The sequence below is a fragment of the Dicentrarchus labrax genome, unplaced genomic scaffold (genome assembly GCF_905237075.1).
Source record: "Dicentrarchus labrax unplaced genomic scaffold, dlabrax2021, whole genome shotgun sequence".
In the NCBI taxonomy this organism is placed as follows: domain Eukaryota; kingdom Metazoa; phylum Chordata; class Actinopteri; family Moronidae; genus Dicentrarchus; species Dicentrarchus labrax.
The window spans coordinates 25,198,613-25,215,151 of NW_026136721.1; the positions used below are offsets into that span (position 1 = coordinate 25,198,613).

The 16,539-nt window shown below is 36.8% G+C and overlaps 2 protein-coding genes across 2 annotated transcripts; one reads left to right on the plus strand and one right to left on the minus strand.

The window, feature by feature from the left end:
• The first annotated feature begins 45 nt into the window (after positions 1-45).
• si:ch211-145b13.6 (GPI-linked NAD(P)(+)--arginine ADP-ribosyltransferase 1) lies at positions 46-2,625 on the plus strand. The gene is made up of 4 exons (XM_051386311.1): positions 46-192; positions 414-520; positions 603-1,303; positions 2,135-2,625. The coding sequence occupies exons 2-4, from the start codon at positions 461-463 to the stop codon at positions 2,205-2,207; spliced, it is 834 nt and encodes a 277-aa protein (XP_051242271.1). The 5' UTR covers positions 46-192; positions 414-460; the 3' UTR covers positions 2,208-2,625.
• A 2,470-nt stretch (positions 2,626-5,095) lies between these two features.
• tacr3l (tachykinin receptor 3-like) lies at positions 5,096-10,840 on the minus strand. Its single transcript, XM_051386308.1, has 5 exons — positions 10,070-10,840; positions 9,089-9,277; positions 8,731-8,881; positions 5,524-5,720; positions 5,096-5,442 (listed from the first exon to the last, which is right to left on the minus strand). The coding sequence occupies exons 1-5, from the start codon at positions 10,435-10,437 to the stop codon at positions 5,220-5,222; spliced, it is 1,128 nt and encodes a 375-aa protein (XP_051242268.1). The 5' UTR covers positions 10,438-10,840; the 3' UTR covers positions 5,096-5,219.
• Positions 10,841-16,539: the final 5,699 nt, after the last annotated feature.

The following is a 16,539-nucleotide window of genomic DNA, read 5'->3' on the forward strand; positions in this document are numbered from 1 at the left end:
AGTAGCTCTAGCAGAACATAATCTTGACATGAGGGGAATGTTATTTCCTTCCACAGGAAACGAAAAGGAGTTGCCTGGTGAGATTTTTGACTTCCTCAGTGGTAGCGTTCTGCAGAGAATGACCCCACCCCTGCAGTTTTACATATATGGACTTGATTTTTTGAGTTACTCCCAGAAATTTCTTTGCTTGAGGTATGTGCCTTTCAGTGTTTTCAACATTTCAACATTCATTTAAGTGTTTAATCATTTGTGTTTGTCTTTGCCATATTCCAATGAAGGAAAACTGATAATGTTAGCTTGAGGGCTTGTCTAAACAAAGTATCTGGGCAATAAACCAGATCATGCCATTTTTGGACTGCGTATGGCATTGTGGAACTTTTTATTCAAGTTTGGTCATGCAGATTTTATTTCAGTTTCAGCTGTTTGTGCCGATAGAAGACAAGAAGAAGAAACCTTCAAAATGTGGGACAAAATAAAACTGCTTCTAGCTGCAATCATTTTCACAGCTCTCTACTGCAAAGTAAGTATTGTTTCTCTTATGATGTTTTGATGTTAAAAACAAGTCTCTTCTCTTGAAACTATTTTAAATTCTACACTCAAAGGTGACTGCAGAGAGACCAATACTAATGGACATGGCCCCAGATTCTGTAGACAACCAGTACAAAGGATGTCATCAAGAGGCCTTGAAGAAGATCCAATCAGGCCTGTTACAACAAGAGCTCCGCGGCAATGAGTTATTCCAGAAAGCATGGAATGCAAGTATCCAGTGTACAAAGCTGATCCCTGGAGGAATAAAAGAACACACTGCTGCACTTTTGGCATATATCGATGGGGATGCACAGTTTATAAGTAACTTTAACAATGAAGTGAAGGCAATGGGCGTAAATGTTAGCACCTATGAAGACCGCTTCGCTTTCAAGTCTCTCCATTTCCTGCTGATGGATTCGATAAAGCTGCTGTATCCAAAGAAGTGCAAGACTCTGTATCTTCTCTCAGATGGACCATACACCGTAAAACAGGGCTCAAATGTGAGAGTTGGGGGGTTCACCAAAGTTCATTCAAACTATAAAGAGATGAAATCAATGGAAGATATGGATGGCCTGGTCATTTTTAACATCACTTCTTGCTTCTTTGCCAACCTTGGAGACAACATTTGCAAAGATGAAAATACTGCACTCTTATCTCCAGCTGAAGTGTTCACTGTGGAGTATTTAAATAAAACAACTGATCCAGATGAAGGGAAATACACAGAAGTTGTATTGAAACACTCAAAACTGGACAGCTCGCTCAATTGTTTTTCACGGTAAGACTCACATCCTCTTGATTTGAATATTTTGCTCAATCCAAAATAATAAATTTGGAATTATGAGAGTTATATATCAAAACTGTGTATGATCTTTGAATCTAACAGAATTAATGAGTAATTACTTAAAAGTGTCAAATATGTGAAATAGATACAAAGACCACATAGTTTAATGAAGAATAATATTTTAAAGTAATGAAGTCAGAGATCATCTAGCAAATAATAAAGTATAATTGAATTGGTTATCATGCTTTCCATTATAATATTAATCTACCAGAAATTTTAAATGTAGCCTATCTACAAACACATACAAAACATGTATGTTAGATTAATTTCTCCAGTGAGTGCCCTCGTCCAGAGACCTGTAGTTGGTACCCGGGTGCTGTACAGTGGCTGTAGAAGTTTTTCACCCCAAAAAGCAGAAGAGGAGCTGTGGGTTTTTTTTTTAGCCCTGAGTGTATTGCACCAACAACCTCAACCAAGAAGGCAGGACAGCTGTTGCCAAAAAAAAGTTACTACTGAGTGCACTGTAATACCTGAAGGAAACTCAGATGAGCATTTTAATGAACTTAAAGCTTTTGGATTTTGGTGGTTGGACAGAGGACACCGTTCACTTCTCTTTTTTTGAGCGGGGCAAAAATAGGAAAGAATGTGTGTGGGTGTGGTTTATTGACATTAAATCACTTTCATCAGATTTTGATTCAGATGTTAATTCCTGATTGGTGCATGGAAAAAGCAAAAATAAATTTTAAAAAGTTGATGGAGGAAATAGGTTTTCAGGGCATTTAAGATGTTTTGATGTTAATGATCTCTCTGTGTTTTTGTCTCTAGGTCCCCAGCTGATGTCTCCACCCAGTGGCTTGTGTTGGTGCTTGTGGCTTTCTCTCTTTTCTTCTTTCACTGAAAAAACAAAGAATTACTTCTACCGCATTTTTTTAATTATAGACTCTATCTATCTATCTATCTATCTATCTATCTATCTATCTATCTATCTATCTATCTATCTATCTATCTATCTATCTATCTATCTATCTATCTATCTATCTATCTATCTATCTATCTATCTAGTTTAGTTTAACATTTTCAGGGTAGTGAATGTATGTAGGTTAAACCAGCTTGCACTGATCTACAATGTAGTCACATTTATTTGCAGCTTGCAGAGTACTGACAGAGCATAAACCTGTCAACCTCACTGCTCACAGTCACAGCATCCAGCGGTTCTTGATAAAATACTGTACTTCAAGTGTTACTGCTTCTAAAACCACAATATCTTGATTTAATCTTTCTTTTTCCACCATGTTAAATAAAAACATGCAAAATGATTTATGATTGATTGATTTAAAGATACAGTGTGTAACATTTGGGAGGATCTACTGGGAGAAATGGAATAGAATATAATTTAAAAAATACGTCTTCATTAGTGTTTTCATTTGTTCATTATATATTTACTGAAACCTTTTGATTTATTTTGTTTCACATGAATATAAGAATCGTTGAGCCATTTTTATTTACAGAGTCTTCCATGGAGGCAGCATGTTGAACCTCTATGTTTCTACAGTAGCCCAGAATGGACAAACCAAACTTCACACCCATAGTTTCTCCAACACATTTGAAATGCTCGTGTAATCAAATGATTGCAATCTGCAACTTTACCACTATGAAGGCCACTGAATGCTACACTCTGGTCCTTCAATCAGACTCAGATCAGAGTAACAGAGTAATAGTACATCGGTGTGAACCGTTGTTGGTCAACGCCCCACAGAACAGCACTTTTAAGTTCACTTCCTGATCTGATAAACTATCATTGTAAGTAATTCAAATAAAATAAAACAATCTGGTTGATTACACACACACAGCCAATGTGATCTTTTATTGTCATTTTATGTCATAAAACAACAAAACAAAAACACAAATTCACCATAAAGGCAATAATTCATATAATTTGTGTCTATGTGTGTTCGGCACCAACATATTCTAACACATAGTACATACACTTAAACCACAAAATCATACTTACAGTAAAAACTAACTTTTAAACAGTCCAAAAATCATTGGAAAATGGCACATGTGTTCTTCAACTAACAGAAATTACAGCAGCAAGCACTTGTGAACTTACATTGTCATAAAATGCAGGTAACATTCAACCAGGATCATTTAATATCAGTGTCACTGTAATAGACTTTTCTGTTTTCTCTGGTAGAGCAGCATTAATACTGTTACTGCAGTTATTGTTGATGAAATCTACTTTAATCACCACTTTAATCAAATGCATATACTACTATGTTATATAATAGCACACTGAGTGTAACATCAAACAAATGTTATTACAAAATGTCAAAAGCAGCTTAAAGTATTTTATTCATGATGCTGACAAAGTATCTTAATTTCTTGTGGTGAACAAGATAATAAAGAGATTTATGACTTTGAGCTGTTTTACCAACAGATGTGAATAAGCAGTCACAAATATTTTTGTATTTGTTGTCTTAACAGAGAAGTCGATAAGAACCAGTGATTTATTGTGGACCATTGGTTTTTGACAAAAGTAAAAAAGATATAAATCATTTTAAATACTGTATATCAAAAACATATATATTTAAAATATACATATAACATTATCATACAGACATTTAAAATATCTTCAAAATGTATTCTACCATCAATCATGTTTTACAACAGAAACATCAATAGCTGTCAAATGATTAAACCCAAGAATGTACATAAACATGCAACATCCCTTCAGGCAAATATTCAATTAATTTAGTGAATATATCAAGGAAATGGCGAACACTTAATACCAATGTTAAAAATGTACATATACATTAATCAATTGTCTCTCACTGACTGGTTGAAATAATCCTTTTTTGCTAAATAAAATTTTGCCTCACATTATTTTGTCTATTTACACAAACAAGCCCACGAAGATACATTTTAGGATACTAAATAACTAAATAATAAATAAAAATAAATGTAAGATTGCACATAAAATGTTCAAACTAGTCGTCAGCAGCATTTTATCATTTAAAACAGTTGAACCTCTGAAATGAAATGTTCAAATTAATTAAATGAAAGGCATTAATGTCAAAAGAAATCAGATATGTTGCTGTATCTAATATAACAGGATAATTTGCAAAACTGAATCTTGATAAAGTGCTCCACCACTGCTGACATTACTCACTCAGCTACAGAGACAACCCCCAACCTTGTATTTGTTTACATTTTGGCAAATTGGCACTACTAAGATTATTAGCAGTTCTTGTTTGAAATGTACCCATCGATATAAAAACAACTATCACTGAAGTACTTTGATACTGAAAATGAAAAGTGAAATGGGTCAAACTACATGAACTAACGTCTCGTTAGAGCACCAACATATATCTGTCTCTTTCATGTCATGTATGCAGTATCTTTACTTCATGTTCTTCCTCAACTTTCACATTCCTCCGTTAAATTTGACAAATCAACGCTATGTCCAGATTTAAAAACGTTAATTTCCCCTTTCCTTTAATGTGTTATATAGCTTTTTTGTGCCTGTAGAAGGTCTGCAAAGTCCATGCAAAAGGGAGTTACTGTTTCCCACAGAGAGCACTGCTCCTCAACTTTTGACATGTCTCGTTTGTATTCTAGCTCTGAAAATATCCTTGTTAACAAAGCCCAGGGTGATGTTGTGTTTAGGGTTAGGGTTGTACTGAATTAGGGTACTGGCACCTTTTTGGGTCCAATTCAGGCACTGATGTAATATTTTAAAACTGTAATTATAGGTTTACACTCCCAACACAAGAATACGAATCTGAATAATATGGCCTCTTTAATTAACATTTATCAGCTCTATAAGTGAACAAAAAACAGGCCAATCAGCATTTGTCAGCTCAAAATAATGTGCCAAAGCACTAAGTTGGAGTGTGTCCAGTGGAGACAACTAATTGTCTTTATTATCGGGCTCAGAGTTGAGTCTTGACCTGTTTCCACGGGAACAAGTGCTCTTGTCTTTGCTGAGGATGCTGGTGTCGACCCGAGAGAGGGTGCACATGCTGCTCTGGTGACCCGGTCGAAGTCTTGTGTTTTGGAGCTCCAGCTCATCGTAGCTTGAGACATGGACAAAGGGACACCAGCGGAAAGCCCGCTTGAAGCCAGCCCGGAACCTGCAGCCAAATCAAATCATGTACATAGACAGTGCCTACATTTGTGTTTTGAGGTTGTGGGGGAGACTTAACTGTACTCACCTACTGTTGAGGCAGCAGTAGATTATGGGGTTGTACATGGTGGAGCTCATTGCCAGCCACAGCACTGACAGGTAAACCTGCTGGATGTATTTCCATTTGCTCAGATGCTTGTTGAGACCCGTCACAATGAAGTAGACATGATAGGGCAGCCAGCAGAGGGCAAAGGTCACCACAACGATGATCATCATCTTCACCACCTGCAAGTGAAAGGACAGAATAATTTAAAACTATTAGCAGGACAGCATTAGATACCTTTCTTCAGTGTTGCAGGGAAGCACAGGTGTGTTTTTGAACCCTAATGAAGTTCAACAATGTAGCCAATAGCAGCTGCCTAAACTGAATTTGGGTATGTTTTTTGGCACCTCTCATATCATAAAGTTGTTATGGTCAACATGGTAACAAGCTGTTTATTATTTACACATTATATTGCACACATTATTTCATTTTGCACACATTCATTTGGAGTTGAGCTTGTATGGACCTGATGGATGTAAATCCATTTTAGCTCTGTTTTTGGTCTCAACAAACAAAAAATATCAGACTCTAAATGCTTAACTATGGTAGCAAGTTGCTAACTTTGTATGCTGGCTGGTAGGGAACAGTGAGTTGGAAGCTGAAATGCGGTTGATTGAAGTGCTGAGACTGCTTGTCTATCGATCACAAAGGTTAGAGGTGAAGGTTCCTCTTAACTTTACTGGCAAATAACCTCTGATAATGCTCTGTTGGTTTGTTCTTATTCCATTTCTACCAATACATCCTCATAAATGTTGCATAAATTCAGCTTTTTTCCCACTGACTCATAAACCATTGTTTTATACTTCCAAACAATTCCATCCTGCATCGCGTCCACCCTCTGCAACGGAAAAAACCTCGAATTACGGAAGCAAAACATTGTCTAAAGGCTAATTAACTGTGATTTTGAACATCTGAAGCCATGGTAGCTCTTCGTATGCACATTCTCTTGAAAGTTACGAGTGTGTTGTCTGTTTTCCTTCTTTCTGATCACAATAATGTCCATTTTAATGAGTTCAGAATGACTGCCGTATGAAGAGAGGGAAAGGTCAGTGCTTACGCACCAGACCCAGCAGGTCCCAGATAGGACGGATGAGAGAGCGGCACAGACCTCATCAGCGTGTCGCAGCACAATGCAGAGCTGTGGGGGGTTAAAAGGAGCAGGCAACTATTATAACATCAGAAGAAGCTCATCTGCTAGACGGAGATGACAGAGACGACTTCCTCTTATCTCCGGCCCAGATGTCACCCTGTCAGCGCGGGCTTTTGAATCAAGCCTGACATTGTCTTGTAGCTTTGTTTCCTGACATTTATAAATCCCTTTTATCTCTCACAACTCAATTTTGCCAGCAATCTGAGCCTCTGATGATTTTTTGTTTTTCTAAAGCCCTCTAAAAGATTGTAAATGGCAAACCATCACCTGTCTCTATTTATGTGCACTGAATGGTTAGTGGTACCAAAAAAATAGGTCTAGGGGGAAAATCTATTTTCAAGTTTCTATTTCTGTTGTTTTGTTTTGTAGTTTATATTCACATTTCTTGTAAATATTAGTTTAATTGGACCATTGTTAAAAATAAGTTGCTCACTATGAAGGAAATGAATTCTTAAAATGTGATCCAAAATATCCTTTGACACTGAATACTTCCGCAGCCTAACCCTTTGACCCTTTAAATAATCCGACATGTTACCCTGCAGCATTTATGATGTATTTTGTGATATTTATCAATATTCTTTCGCGGTAATCTCAGGGTTGTCGTGATAGATGCTCTCCATGACAGCTGTGATGACCTTAATCCCTGGTTAACCCGACCTCGCTCTCCCTGAGTATCCGCGGCAAAGCACACTGTGTCTGACTGATGACGTCTAACTACATGGGAACAAGTGCCTCTGGATGCTGTTCTCTTCTTCTAGGCTGTAAAAGCCTGTATTAATACATGGCAACATAAAGTGCACTTAAACTAACTAAGGTGCATTTCTCTGTTTTCAGATAGTGAAGTGTGAATTCCCCTCACAGCACTGAACTAATGTGTTTTTGCAGCTCCGCATGACACATTTTATTGATCTAAGCTGTAAGTGGTCCACGGTGTGTTGTCACACCACAGAGACCTGATAGCATTTGTTTTAGCTCCCTGCATTATGTGTCTCGCTTCCTCTCCACCAGCAGAGGTCTTTCTAAAAAAGTCATCACTGACGTCATTGCTGTTGTGGACTGGTGTTCATGCTCCCGGGAGAGTACATTAGAGTACATTAAAGACCACTTAAGCTGGCAAGAGGTTCAGATACAACTGCAACAGAGCAGTTTTTGTCTTTTCTGTAACATTTTATGCTTTTCATTTTAAAAAAATGCTCTCAATGTGAAGATGCTTTCAAATAAATTGGCTTGAACCTCAATCATTTATCTCTCTATATGTTTGATTTATTCTGGTGACAATTTATAGTTTATTGAGTATTTGTAACAATTGAACTGTTTCGCTTTGTCTAGATGTTTAACAGATTACCTACAAAGTATTAAAGACAATTCATGAACCAACTTAACCAATTTATTTTTGGGCCTTAATTAAACATTAACCACAGTGGTGTAATATCAGAAACGGCTGTTGAATCTCAACTAATGAGGTGAAAATGTTACAAATACTCTACAAACTATCGGTAGATGGACTACACAAATATTCTTTCATAAAGTGGTTACTAGTCTTCCAGGGGTCCACACAAAGACAAGCAATAGAAATAAAGAACAATTTAAAACACAGCATAGATAAAACCATGAAAGGAAAACCAAAACAAAATGTCACAAATACACATAAACAAAAGGAAAATAAAAAACAAAAAGCACAACAATAACAAAATAACGTGAAATTCATCATATCAATTTTATTACACTTATATTCAATTATGTTTTTTACTTGTCTTTAGGCAAGTAAAGGTAAGTAGTTAAGTAGTTAAGTAGAAAAGTAGTAGAAGAAGAAATGTGTAATTATATCTGCCAGTTATACACAATTTTTTTGTCCTTTTAATAAAACTGTAAAAGAACAGAATCTTAACTTGATCCATAAATCACATTTGAAACCTCATGCACATGTGTACATAATCTGGTCACAAATACACCTCTCAGTTTCCCTTCTAAAGACACAAACTAAATCAAGAGAAAAAGTGTCAATATAGAAAGTAAATGTATTAAATAAAGGTGGTGTTTACCTTCCGTTTGGCCCTGAGCTGTCCGTGATAGTTATCAGATGAGTCTCCTGGGATCTCGCCTCCCCACAGTGTCACCCCCACGATGGTGTAAGTGATGCCCATCACCACTAAAGGTAGCACGTACACCAGAACTGTCACTATGATGTGATACCTGCAAATGTTGAGAAACATATGTATTTTAACTGGTGTGACTGAAGTAGTTCACCAACAAGTAGGATGAAGAGAGAGTGAACCAATGCATACAGTATAGAAATACATACTGTACAAGGAACAAGATTGCAGCCCAGTTTTGCAATGATAATGATGATGAGGTTTGACATAAACTATAAAAAAAAGGAGGGTTTGTCAGTGTTCTCACATGAAGGGGTCGTCGGCCATGCGGGGCCAGGCAACATAGCAGAGGGTCCTGCGGGGCAGAGCTCGGGTGGTGGAGAAGTAGCAGAGAGGGAAGGCCAGAACCACAGCTAGACTCCAGATACAGACGATGACTCCCATAGTGGCTTTCGCCGACAGACGAGGCTTCAGAGGATGGATGATAGCCATGTACCTGCAGGTCAAAGGTCACAACACTGGCATTTATGCTAGTAACATAACACAACAGTTTTGGTATGTTGCACTTAAAGCGACCCTGATACATGAACTTAAGGGGTTTATAAGCAGGGCCATTATCACAGCTGACATTTTGGAGAATGGGCTACTGTGACTCACTCACTGTATTGCTCAGATGAATATCTGTGTAAAGAAAGTTCAAAGCTGCTTAATAAAATGGGTCAATGGTTCAAGAAAATGTCTTCAGAACTGAAAAGACCATTAGTGATGATACAGTTCTTTTAGTCATCACTAATTTCCCACTAAGGTGTGCATCTTAACCTCTGAAGAGCACTAGATGATTCTTTTCATTAATAAAGTTAAATCAGAAAGTGACTGTTTTTTTTTTAAATGAGCATTGCCTCATTTAGTTTTACATTTTTCCATCTGAATATTAGACCAGATTCAAAGTAAAAACTCAGAGTTCCCCCCTAAGTAATTAGGGTCATACTGTATATATGCATTTGATCCTCTATATACAGAGGTAACAAATCCATTCATTTTCATTCAAAGCAATGCAATCTGCAATGCAACAACCATCTTCGGTAGAAAGATGGCTTCAAACTCATGTAGGCTATTCTTAAATAAGTAAAAGTAAACTGACTCAAATATCTGAGTTCATGAATTAATTATTGTAAAATGCAAAATATCTCACATTGTAAAATAAGTTATTAATATGTTAACTTGAAATAAATACTAATAACACTTCCCTGCCTGCTATATAATAACATCTTCCTCATACAGTCACTACCTGTCGATGGCTATCGCGCTCATGGAGTAGATGCTGGCGAACACCGCAGTGACAGGGAAGAAGTTGTGAAACCTGCAGTACACTTCTCCAAAGTACCACTCTCCGTGAGCCGCGTAGATGAAGTTGATGAGCGTGTTGAACGCGGCCATGGACACATCTGAGAAAGCTAAGTTCAGCAGGAAATAGTTGGTAACAGTTCTCATCCGCTTGTGCGCCAGAATAATCCAAATCACAATCAAGTTTCCAAAAACCGCCACAGCCAGCACGGTGCTGTAAGCCACCGACCACAGCGCGATGCGCCACGCCGGCTGCACGAACTGGTTGGTCAGATTTCTGGTTGTGTTGGATGCATCCCGTTCAGAGGCCATTCCTCACGTATCCTTAGTCGGGCTATGCTTCAGTCCGCAGCTGGAAGGGGACATAAATCACTTTGGCACCTCCGATGCACAACATACGCGCATGAGTGTTAACATGTGACCAGTGAGGCAGAGAGAGTCGTCCTGATGCAGCTGCTCCCTGTCACCACTCACACAGACGCAGTGGAGAATAAAATCTCATGAATTCAGGTTGAATCAGGTTTTAGCCTTGATCAGATACGTCTGTCAAAGGCTGCCAAGCTGATATGAGAAGGGCACGTAGGCTGTTTTAAAACAGCATTTTACTTTCTTCTGTTGTTATTTGATATTAGCAATTTCAAGATTTGTGTTTAAGCAGTTTTTGTCCACAACAGTGGTGGAGTGGAGGAGGTATTCAGATACTTTACTCAAGGAAAAGTAGTACTAATAGCCTTCCACACAGTAAAGATACTCTGTTAAGTAAAGTAAAAGTCCTGCATTGAAATGTTTTACTTGAGTAAAATACTTAAGTAGGTTATCAGGAATGACCACTGTGACAGTTATACTATATATTAGATTATTATTCATGCATTAATGTTAAAGTCGAATTTTAGTGTTGTAATTGGTTGAGGTGGAGCTCATTTTTTTGTATAGGACTGCAACTAATGATTATTTTCCATTATGGATTAATCAGCTGATTATTTCGATTATTCAATTGAATTAAATGGTTTTCTGAATTAAAAATGACTTCAAAATAGTTGCCAATTGAATTTTTGTCACTTGACAAATTGAGTAATCGATTAATTGTTTCAGCTCTACTTGTACATGTTTATACTGTTTGGTAGTTTTATTTATAACCAAGTATTTTATAAGCTCTTCACATGCTTTGTATGCATATACGATTTAGAAAGTAACTGTAATTAAAACTGTCCGATAAATGTAGACGTAGGAAGTGGCATAACATGAAAATACTCAAGTAAATACCCTTAAAATCTATACAAGTACAATACTGAATTGACTAAATTTGAGATTGCATTACATTACAGAACATCCATTTGGCAGTCCAAACGAAGTTACAATAAGTGCATTTACCCTCCTCCTTCAGCCTGATGCGAATCCAAACCTGATCAACAGGTGTGTATTGTGGTTGTTTCTTCTTGCCAGTCCAGTTCAAATGAATTTAATATAAATAATGGCTTTGACCTCAGAACCCTCGTAAATTTCCAAACCATTTCATTACAAAGGGCAGAAACTGCCCCGTCCTGTGTTTGAGCTGTCTAAGGCATTGGATGGGTCGGAGTGTGATACAGTTAATCCTTAATATCTGTGCCATCCAAATAAAGATTAGAGCTTTTATGTAAGTTGGACTGTATTATATAACCATAAGCTCAAAAAAGATCAAGTGTAAAGGCCATTAAGTATTTTGATGATATGACTCTCTCTGAATGTAAGTCAGACATCGCTTTATGTTGCACCTTCAACATTATCTGCAGAATATCCACAGTCTGATTTCTCACTGCGGGGTGAACAGACTCATAACAGACAGAGGAAAAAGGTGACCAGAGATCTGTTTCATTTAGGTTTCAGCACAACACTCTGTGCACACATTTAGTTAACTTTCTTTGTCAGCTTTGCTAATATTATAAGGTTTGTTAACTTTAACTTTAATTTTCATGAAATTAATTCAGTTTTCTTTGAGTTACCAGTTCCTGAAGGTTGCTGCTGGAAGTGTGTTGCCAACTAGGATTGATCTTGAGGAGTGATCTTGATTGCCAATTGGACTGCAACTTCCCCTCCACATGATGCAGGAGAACAAGTGTTTTCTAGTTTGAGTTTTGTTGTTATTTCTTTGACATCTATGCTTTTCATATGATTGTTTCATTATTTTTCCATTGTTAATATTAGGTTGCGTTACATTGACATGTTTAGTGTATTTTGTGGTTAGTTTAAAATGTTCTGCCTTAGTCTATTCCCTTGTGTGTCTGATAACTTAGTTTCCCCATATCTCAGTTTGTTTAGTCGGTTCAGTTCAGTGCAATTCACTTAATGTTAAGTTAACAACACCTGAGTTAAGTTCTGTTTAGTTTAACTTTATTGTATATTTGTATATTTCTGACTGCTGTCAAAATATAAGGGATTGATAAAGGTTTACCATGTGAGACATAAAAAAGGAAAGTTTTTAGTACACAGAAATGCTTCCAAAACCAACTTTTTTACTACCTTCCCAAAACTCTCAAGGGGAGTGCTAACATTGTTCCACAGCAGCCACAGACAAGACATTTTTTGTTTATCTGCCTTTCGAGACATCGGTTGATTATTTGTTCTATCACTACCAGAAATCCCAAATCAGATTCTGGTAGAGTTGTTATTCAAACTGAGAGCAGTGATGGCATCTGTCTCACAGAGGAAATACCCAGTTAGTATCTTTTTTCTCCTGCTGGGTACTTTACTGCCAATTAGCTTAAAATGTACCTGCTGTGCTTATTTTTATGAGCTGTTTGTTGTTTCATGTCCATGCTCATATTGTCACATCTGGTGTTTATGCTTTTTTTTTTTTTTTTTTGAGAACTGGGACTTATAAACTAGAGTTCATGGATCAGTCTCTTTAGAGCTCAGATCCAACACACAAACACACACAGTACAAGCTGTGGGCAAAGACCACAAGAAGATCAAAAAGTTGGTTTCCTCTCAGCAAGACCTCATTACCCACAGGCCACCTCTTTTGGGCCACTCCCTGTCTCAAATGTCACTGTTCAAACCTTTTCTAAACACGCCCTGTCCCCCATACTAAAAAGGTCACAAGCTATTAAGAAACAGCTTATAATATCATTAGCAGCATTAAAAACGATTTCCCCTCTATTTCATATGAATAATTCAGGCATCATTTGATCACAAGGGAGGCAACAGCAGGGGAGATGAGCGTGTCTCTTTGTCTGGGTCTGGTCTTTGTGTTATAGGATGACGTTTCATTCGTGTAAAGCAGTGAAATTGACTTGAATTGACGAGAGGAGTTTGATACAGCAGTGAAGTCCCGTCAATACAATCCTGTGGAGAAAACCTGTAAGGATGTTTGTATCATTTTATGTCCCTAATAACAACTGTGTAGAAATGTAGATAACATTCAATCTGTCCTGTCGAGGCTGAACTCATACACACCTCCACCAATAGCTGTCAAGGTCTGTCACGTACAGAGCGGTACATTTTCAAGACTGTTACAGAAATGACACGCTCCATATAAATATTTAGATTCTGTCCACTATGTATCTTGTTGTACATCCGAACTACATTTGTTCAGTGGAAATGTTTGTCTAAGCTCTCAGGGCACCTATGCTGTTAAATTGGATGGTTTGTCTCATCCTCTGTCTGCTCATCAGTGGCAGAAAAAGTTTCACAGTCATGCAGTTTTATTGTCAAAACCTTTTTTCTCTCCATTACACAAACCGGCATTAATAAAGTTAAATATAGTACTAAATTTCCAACCTATAGACAGAGAACTGCAGTGGTGGAAAACTTACTCAGATCCTTTAAAGGGACCAGTGCAACAATGTAAAAAGCTCTTACAAGTAAAAATCCTGCATTCGAGATCTTAGTAAAGTAAAAGTAGAAAAGTGTTATCAGCAAAATGTACAAGATTATAATCAATATATAATCAGCATTTTGCGGTTGAGGTGGAGCTAAACTAAACACTTTGTCCAGGGTCGGGCCCCTCATAATGGTCAAAACATGAATCTATGGGGTCATAAGACGATTAATGGGGTAGGGGGAAATAATTACACAAATATGTATTTCTGTTTTCATGAAATATTGGATAATTTTATAAACAGATTTAGATTTTGATAATTATAAAAACTTCTGAGACAGTAGAGTCTGCTTTTTGCGAGGTCACAAGCCAAAAAGGTTGTGAATCACTGGTTCAGCCTTTAACAATGAATTGTATATACAAGCCTATTATATGTTTTTCTTAATGTAAAAATAATGTAAAATGTCAAAATTGTACTGAAGTACTGTATTTGAGTGAATGTACTTTTCTACCACTGGAGAGCAGTGATGTCGCTTCCTGTTGCTATTTTCTTCTTGCTCACTAAATACACGTAATGTAAACACATTTTTGAACATATTTGAGAATAAAATGGCTAAGAAAACTTACAGACTGCACCAACTTTCTCCTATAATATCTATATAATCTATTTGTTTTACATCTGCTATCAGACAAAAGACCATATAATCACATAAATTATAGTAGCTTTAAATTCCTACATTTGTTATTCTATGCATGGAGATTTTCTGGACTCGATCTGTTAATCTTATCCTGGAATTCATGTCGATTCCGTAGTATCTGAGCTATAAATACATTGTAATGCATGAGATATGTTGATTTCCAGTATACAGTCAGCCAGGAACTCAAACCACCAAAACACATATATAGTTCAGTTTAAGGCATGAAATATGGTGCCGAAATAATAACAAAGTTTAGCCCACAAAGTGAATTTTTGTCGTGGAACATACTTTTCTACTTTATTCTGCACCTTAAATAACTTACAACCTACAATGTGTCAGTTTTTCTGTATGGCAAGAAGTGCATCTTCCAGTTTATTTCTCCCTCGTATCCAGAAAGAAATGACCACAGTGAAATGCAAAGGAAGTGCTGCATTACACTACAAATAACATGGCAAGCCATTAGTTCCTCCTCTCCCAACATTATGATTATTCCATTGGGGGAAATTATGCATTTTATGTTGGGCTTGAGAGCTTTTCCGTCATCTTCTGGCAGCAAACACAAAGACAAAATACCTGCTTGTGTGTATGAACACGTATATGAACACACCCACATTTTAAAACATAACATTTAAACTCACAATTAAAAAGGAACTGCTGAATGGTCTTCCAAAATAAAATACGGACAAAATGTGATTTTTAAAAATTAATTTAATCCTTTTAACTGTAGGGCTTTGTTATGTCTCATGATATTTAAATAAAGTTCAGATATCAAGGTTAAAAAGCTGAAAAAGCTAAAAAAAAACCAGAAATCAACAGAAGAAGTACCCTTTTCATTCATTGTTCTTAGTCGCTTTGGCAATATAGATTTCATGACTTTCATGCAGTGAAAGCTTGTTGGGTTTAACTGAACTGAAATGAATTGAATTAAGTCCACTGGATTTAATTGAACTGGCAGGGAGAATTAGAGGATGAGGGACTGACAGAGGGAGTGAATGAGTGAGAGGAAGCAGCTTATGATCAAGTGACTGATCCGACAGGATAACATGTCTAAATGGAGCCTAGGACTTCTCTTGAGAGAGAGAGAGAGAGAGAGAGAGAGAGAGAGAGAGAGAGAGAGAGAGAGAGAGACTGTAAGAAATTGAAGAGACCGGAAGGGTTATATGGAGGGGGAAGATATGAAAGATGTGAGGTAATCAACATTTTCACATTTATTAGATTAGTGATTCCCAGCGTAAGGTTCAGTATCCCTCCAATGGGTCAACAAGCTGTATCTGAGGGATCACAAGAAGGTTAATGGGACAGGAAAAAATAAGAAATTAAGTTCTTGTATACAATTTTAAATCAATTTAATTTGGACTGATTTTAATCTTTACTTTTAAGTAACATATTGGATAGCTTTGCCTCTGAAAGCCTTGAACATTTATTAAAATGACACAGTCTGAAATGTTAAGAGGTGAACACTACACTTGATTCCTGTGTGAGAAGGAGTCACATGTAGACACAGCTTTATTTTAAAGGGTCACAAAAGTGAAAGCTTGGAAACCATGGTGCTAGATTGCAAAAGACAACTAAAAAAGCAAGTAATGAGATAAGTGATACCTGAACTAAGTTGTGCAAGTGTAGCTAAACTTAAAGACAGCATGTACCATTCAACAAGTAGGAGAATATAACTGTAACCTCAACAGGACTTCTCTATACAATAAAGGCTATAGAAGTATAAAACATATTTTAATCCAATATGAATATTAATTTAATTATAACAAATAAGTACAATCAAGTAAATGTTTGGGATTACTGCTGACAATTTAAATAGCCAAACTGCTCTAAAGCTTAATATATTAGGATTCATGCATCTACACCAGTTTTCTCCCATAATTAATACATGTAATAGTCTTGTTAAGGTTTGTTTTCAGGCTT

What these genes read in the sequence shown, in the direction of transcription:
- si:ch211-145b13.6 (XM_051386311.1), top strand. Translation starts at nt 461, where the DNA reads ATGTGGGACAAAATAAAACTGCTTCTAGCTGCAATCATTTTCACAGCT. An exon ending in TCACAGCTCTCTACTGCAAA is followed by an intron (nt 521 to 602) that starts GTAAGTATTGTT and finishes CTACACTCAAAG; the next exon opens with GTGACTGCAGAGAGACCAAT. An exon ending in TCGCTCAATTGTTTTTCACG is followed by an intron (nt 1,304 to 2,134) that starts GTAAGACTCACA and finishes TTTTGTCTCTAG; the next exon opens with GTCCCCAGCTGATGTCTCCA.
- tacr3l (XM_051386308.1), bottom strand. Translation starts at nt 10,437, where the DNA reads ATGGCCTCTGAACGGGATGCATCCAACACAACCAGAAATCTGACCAAC. An exon ending in AGCGCGATAGCCATCGACAG is followed by an intron (nt 9,278 to 10,069) that starts GTAGTGACTGTA and finishes TTTGACCTGCAG; the next exon opens with GTACATGGCTATCATCCATC. An exon ending in AGCTCAGGGCCAAACGGAAG is followed by an intron (nt 5,721 to 8,730) that starts GTAAACACCACC and finishes TTTCACTTGCAG; the next exon opens with GTGGTGAAGATGATGATCAT.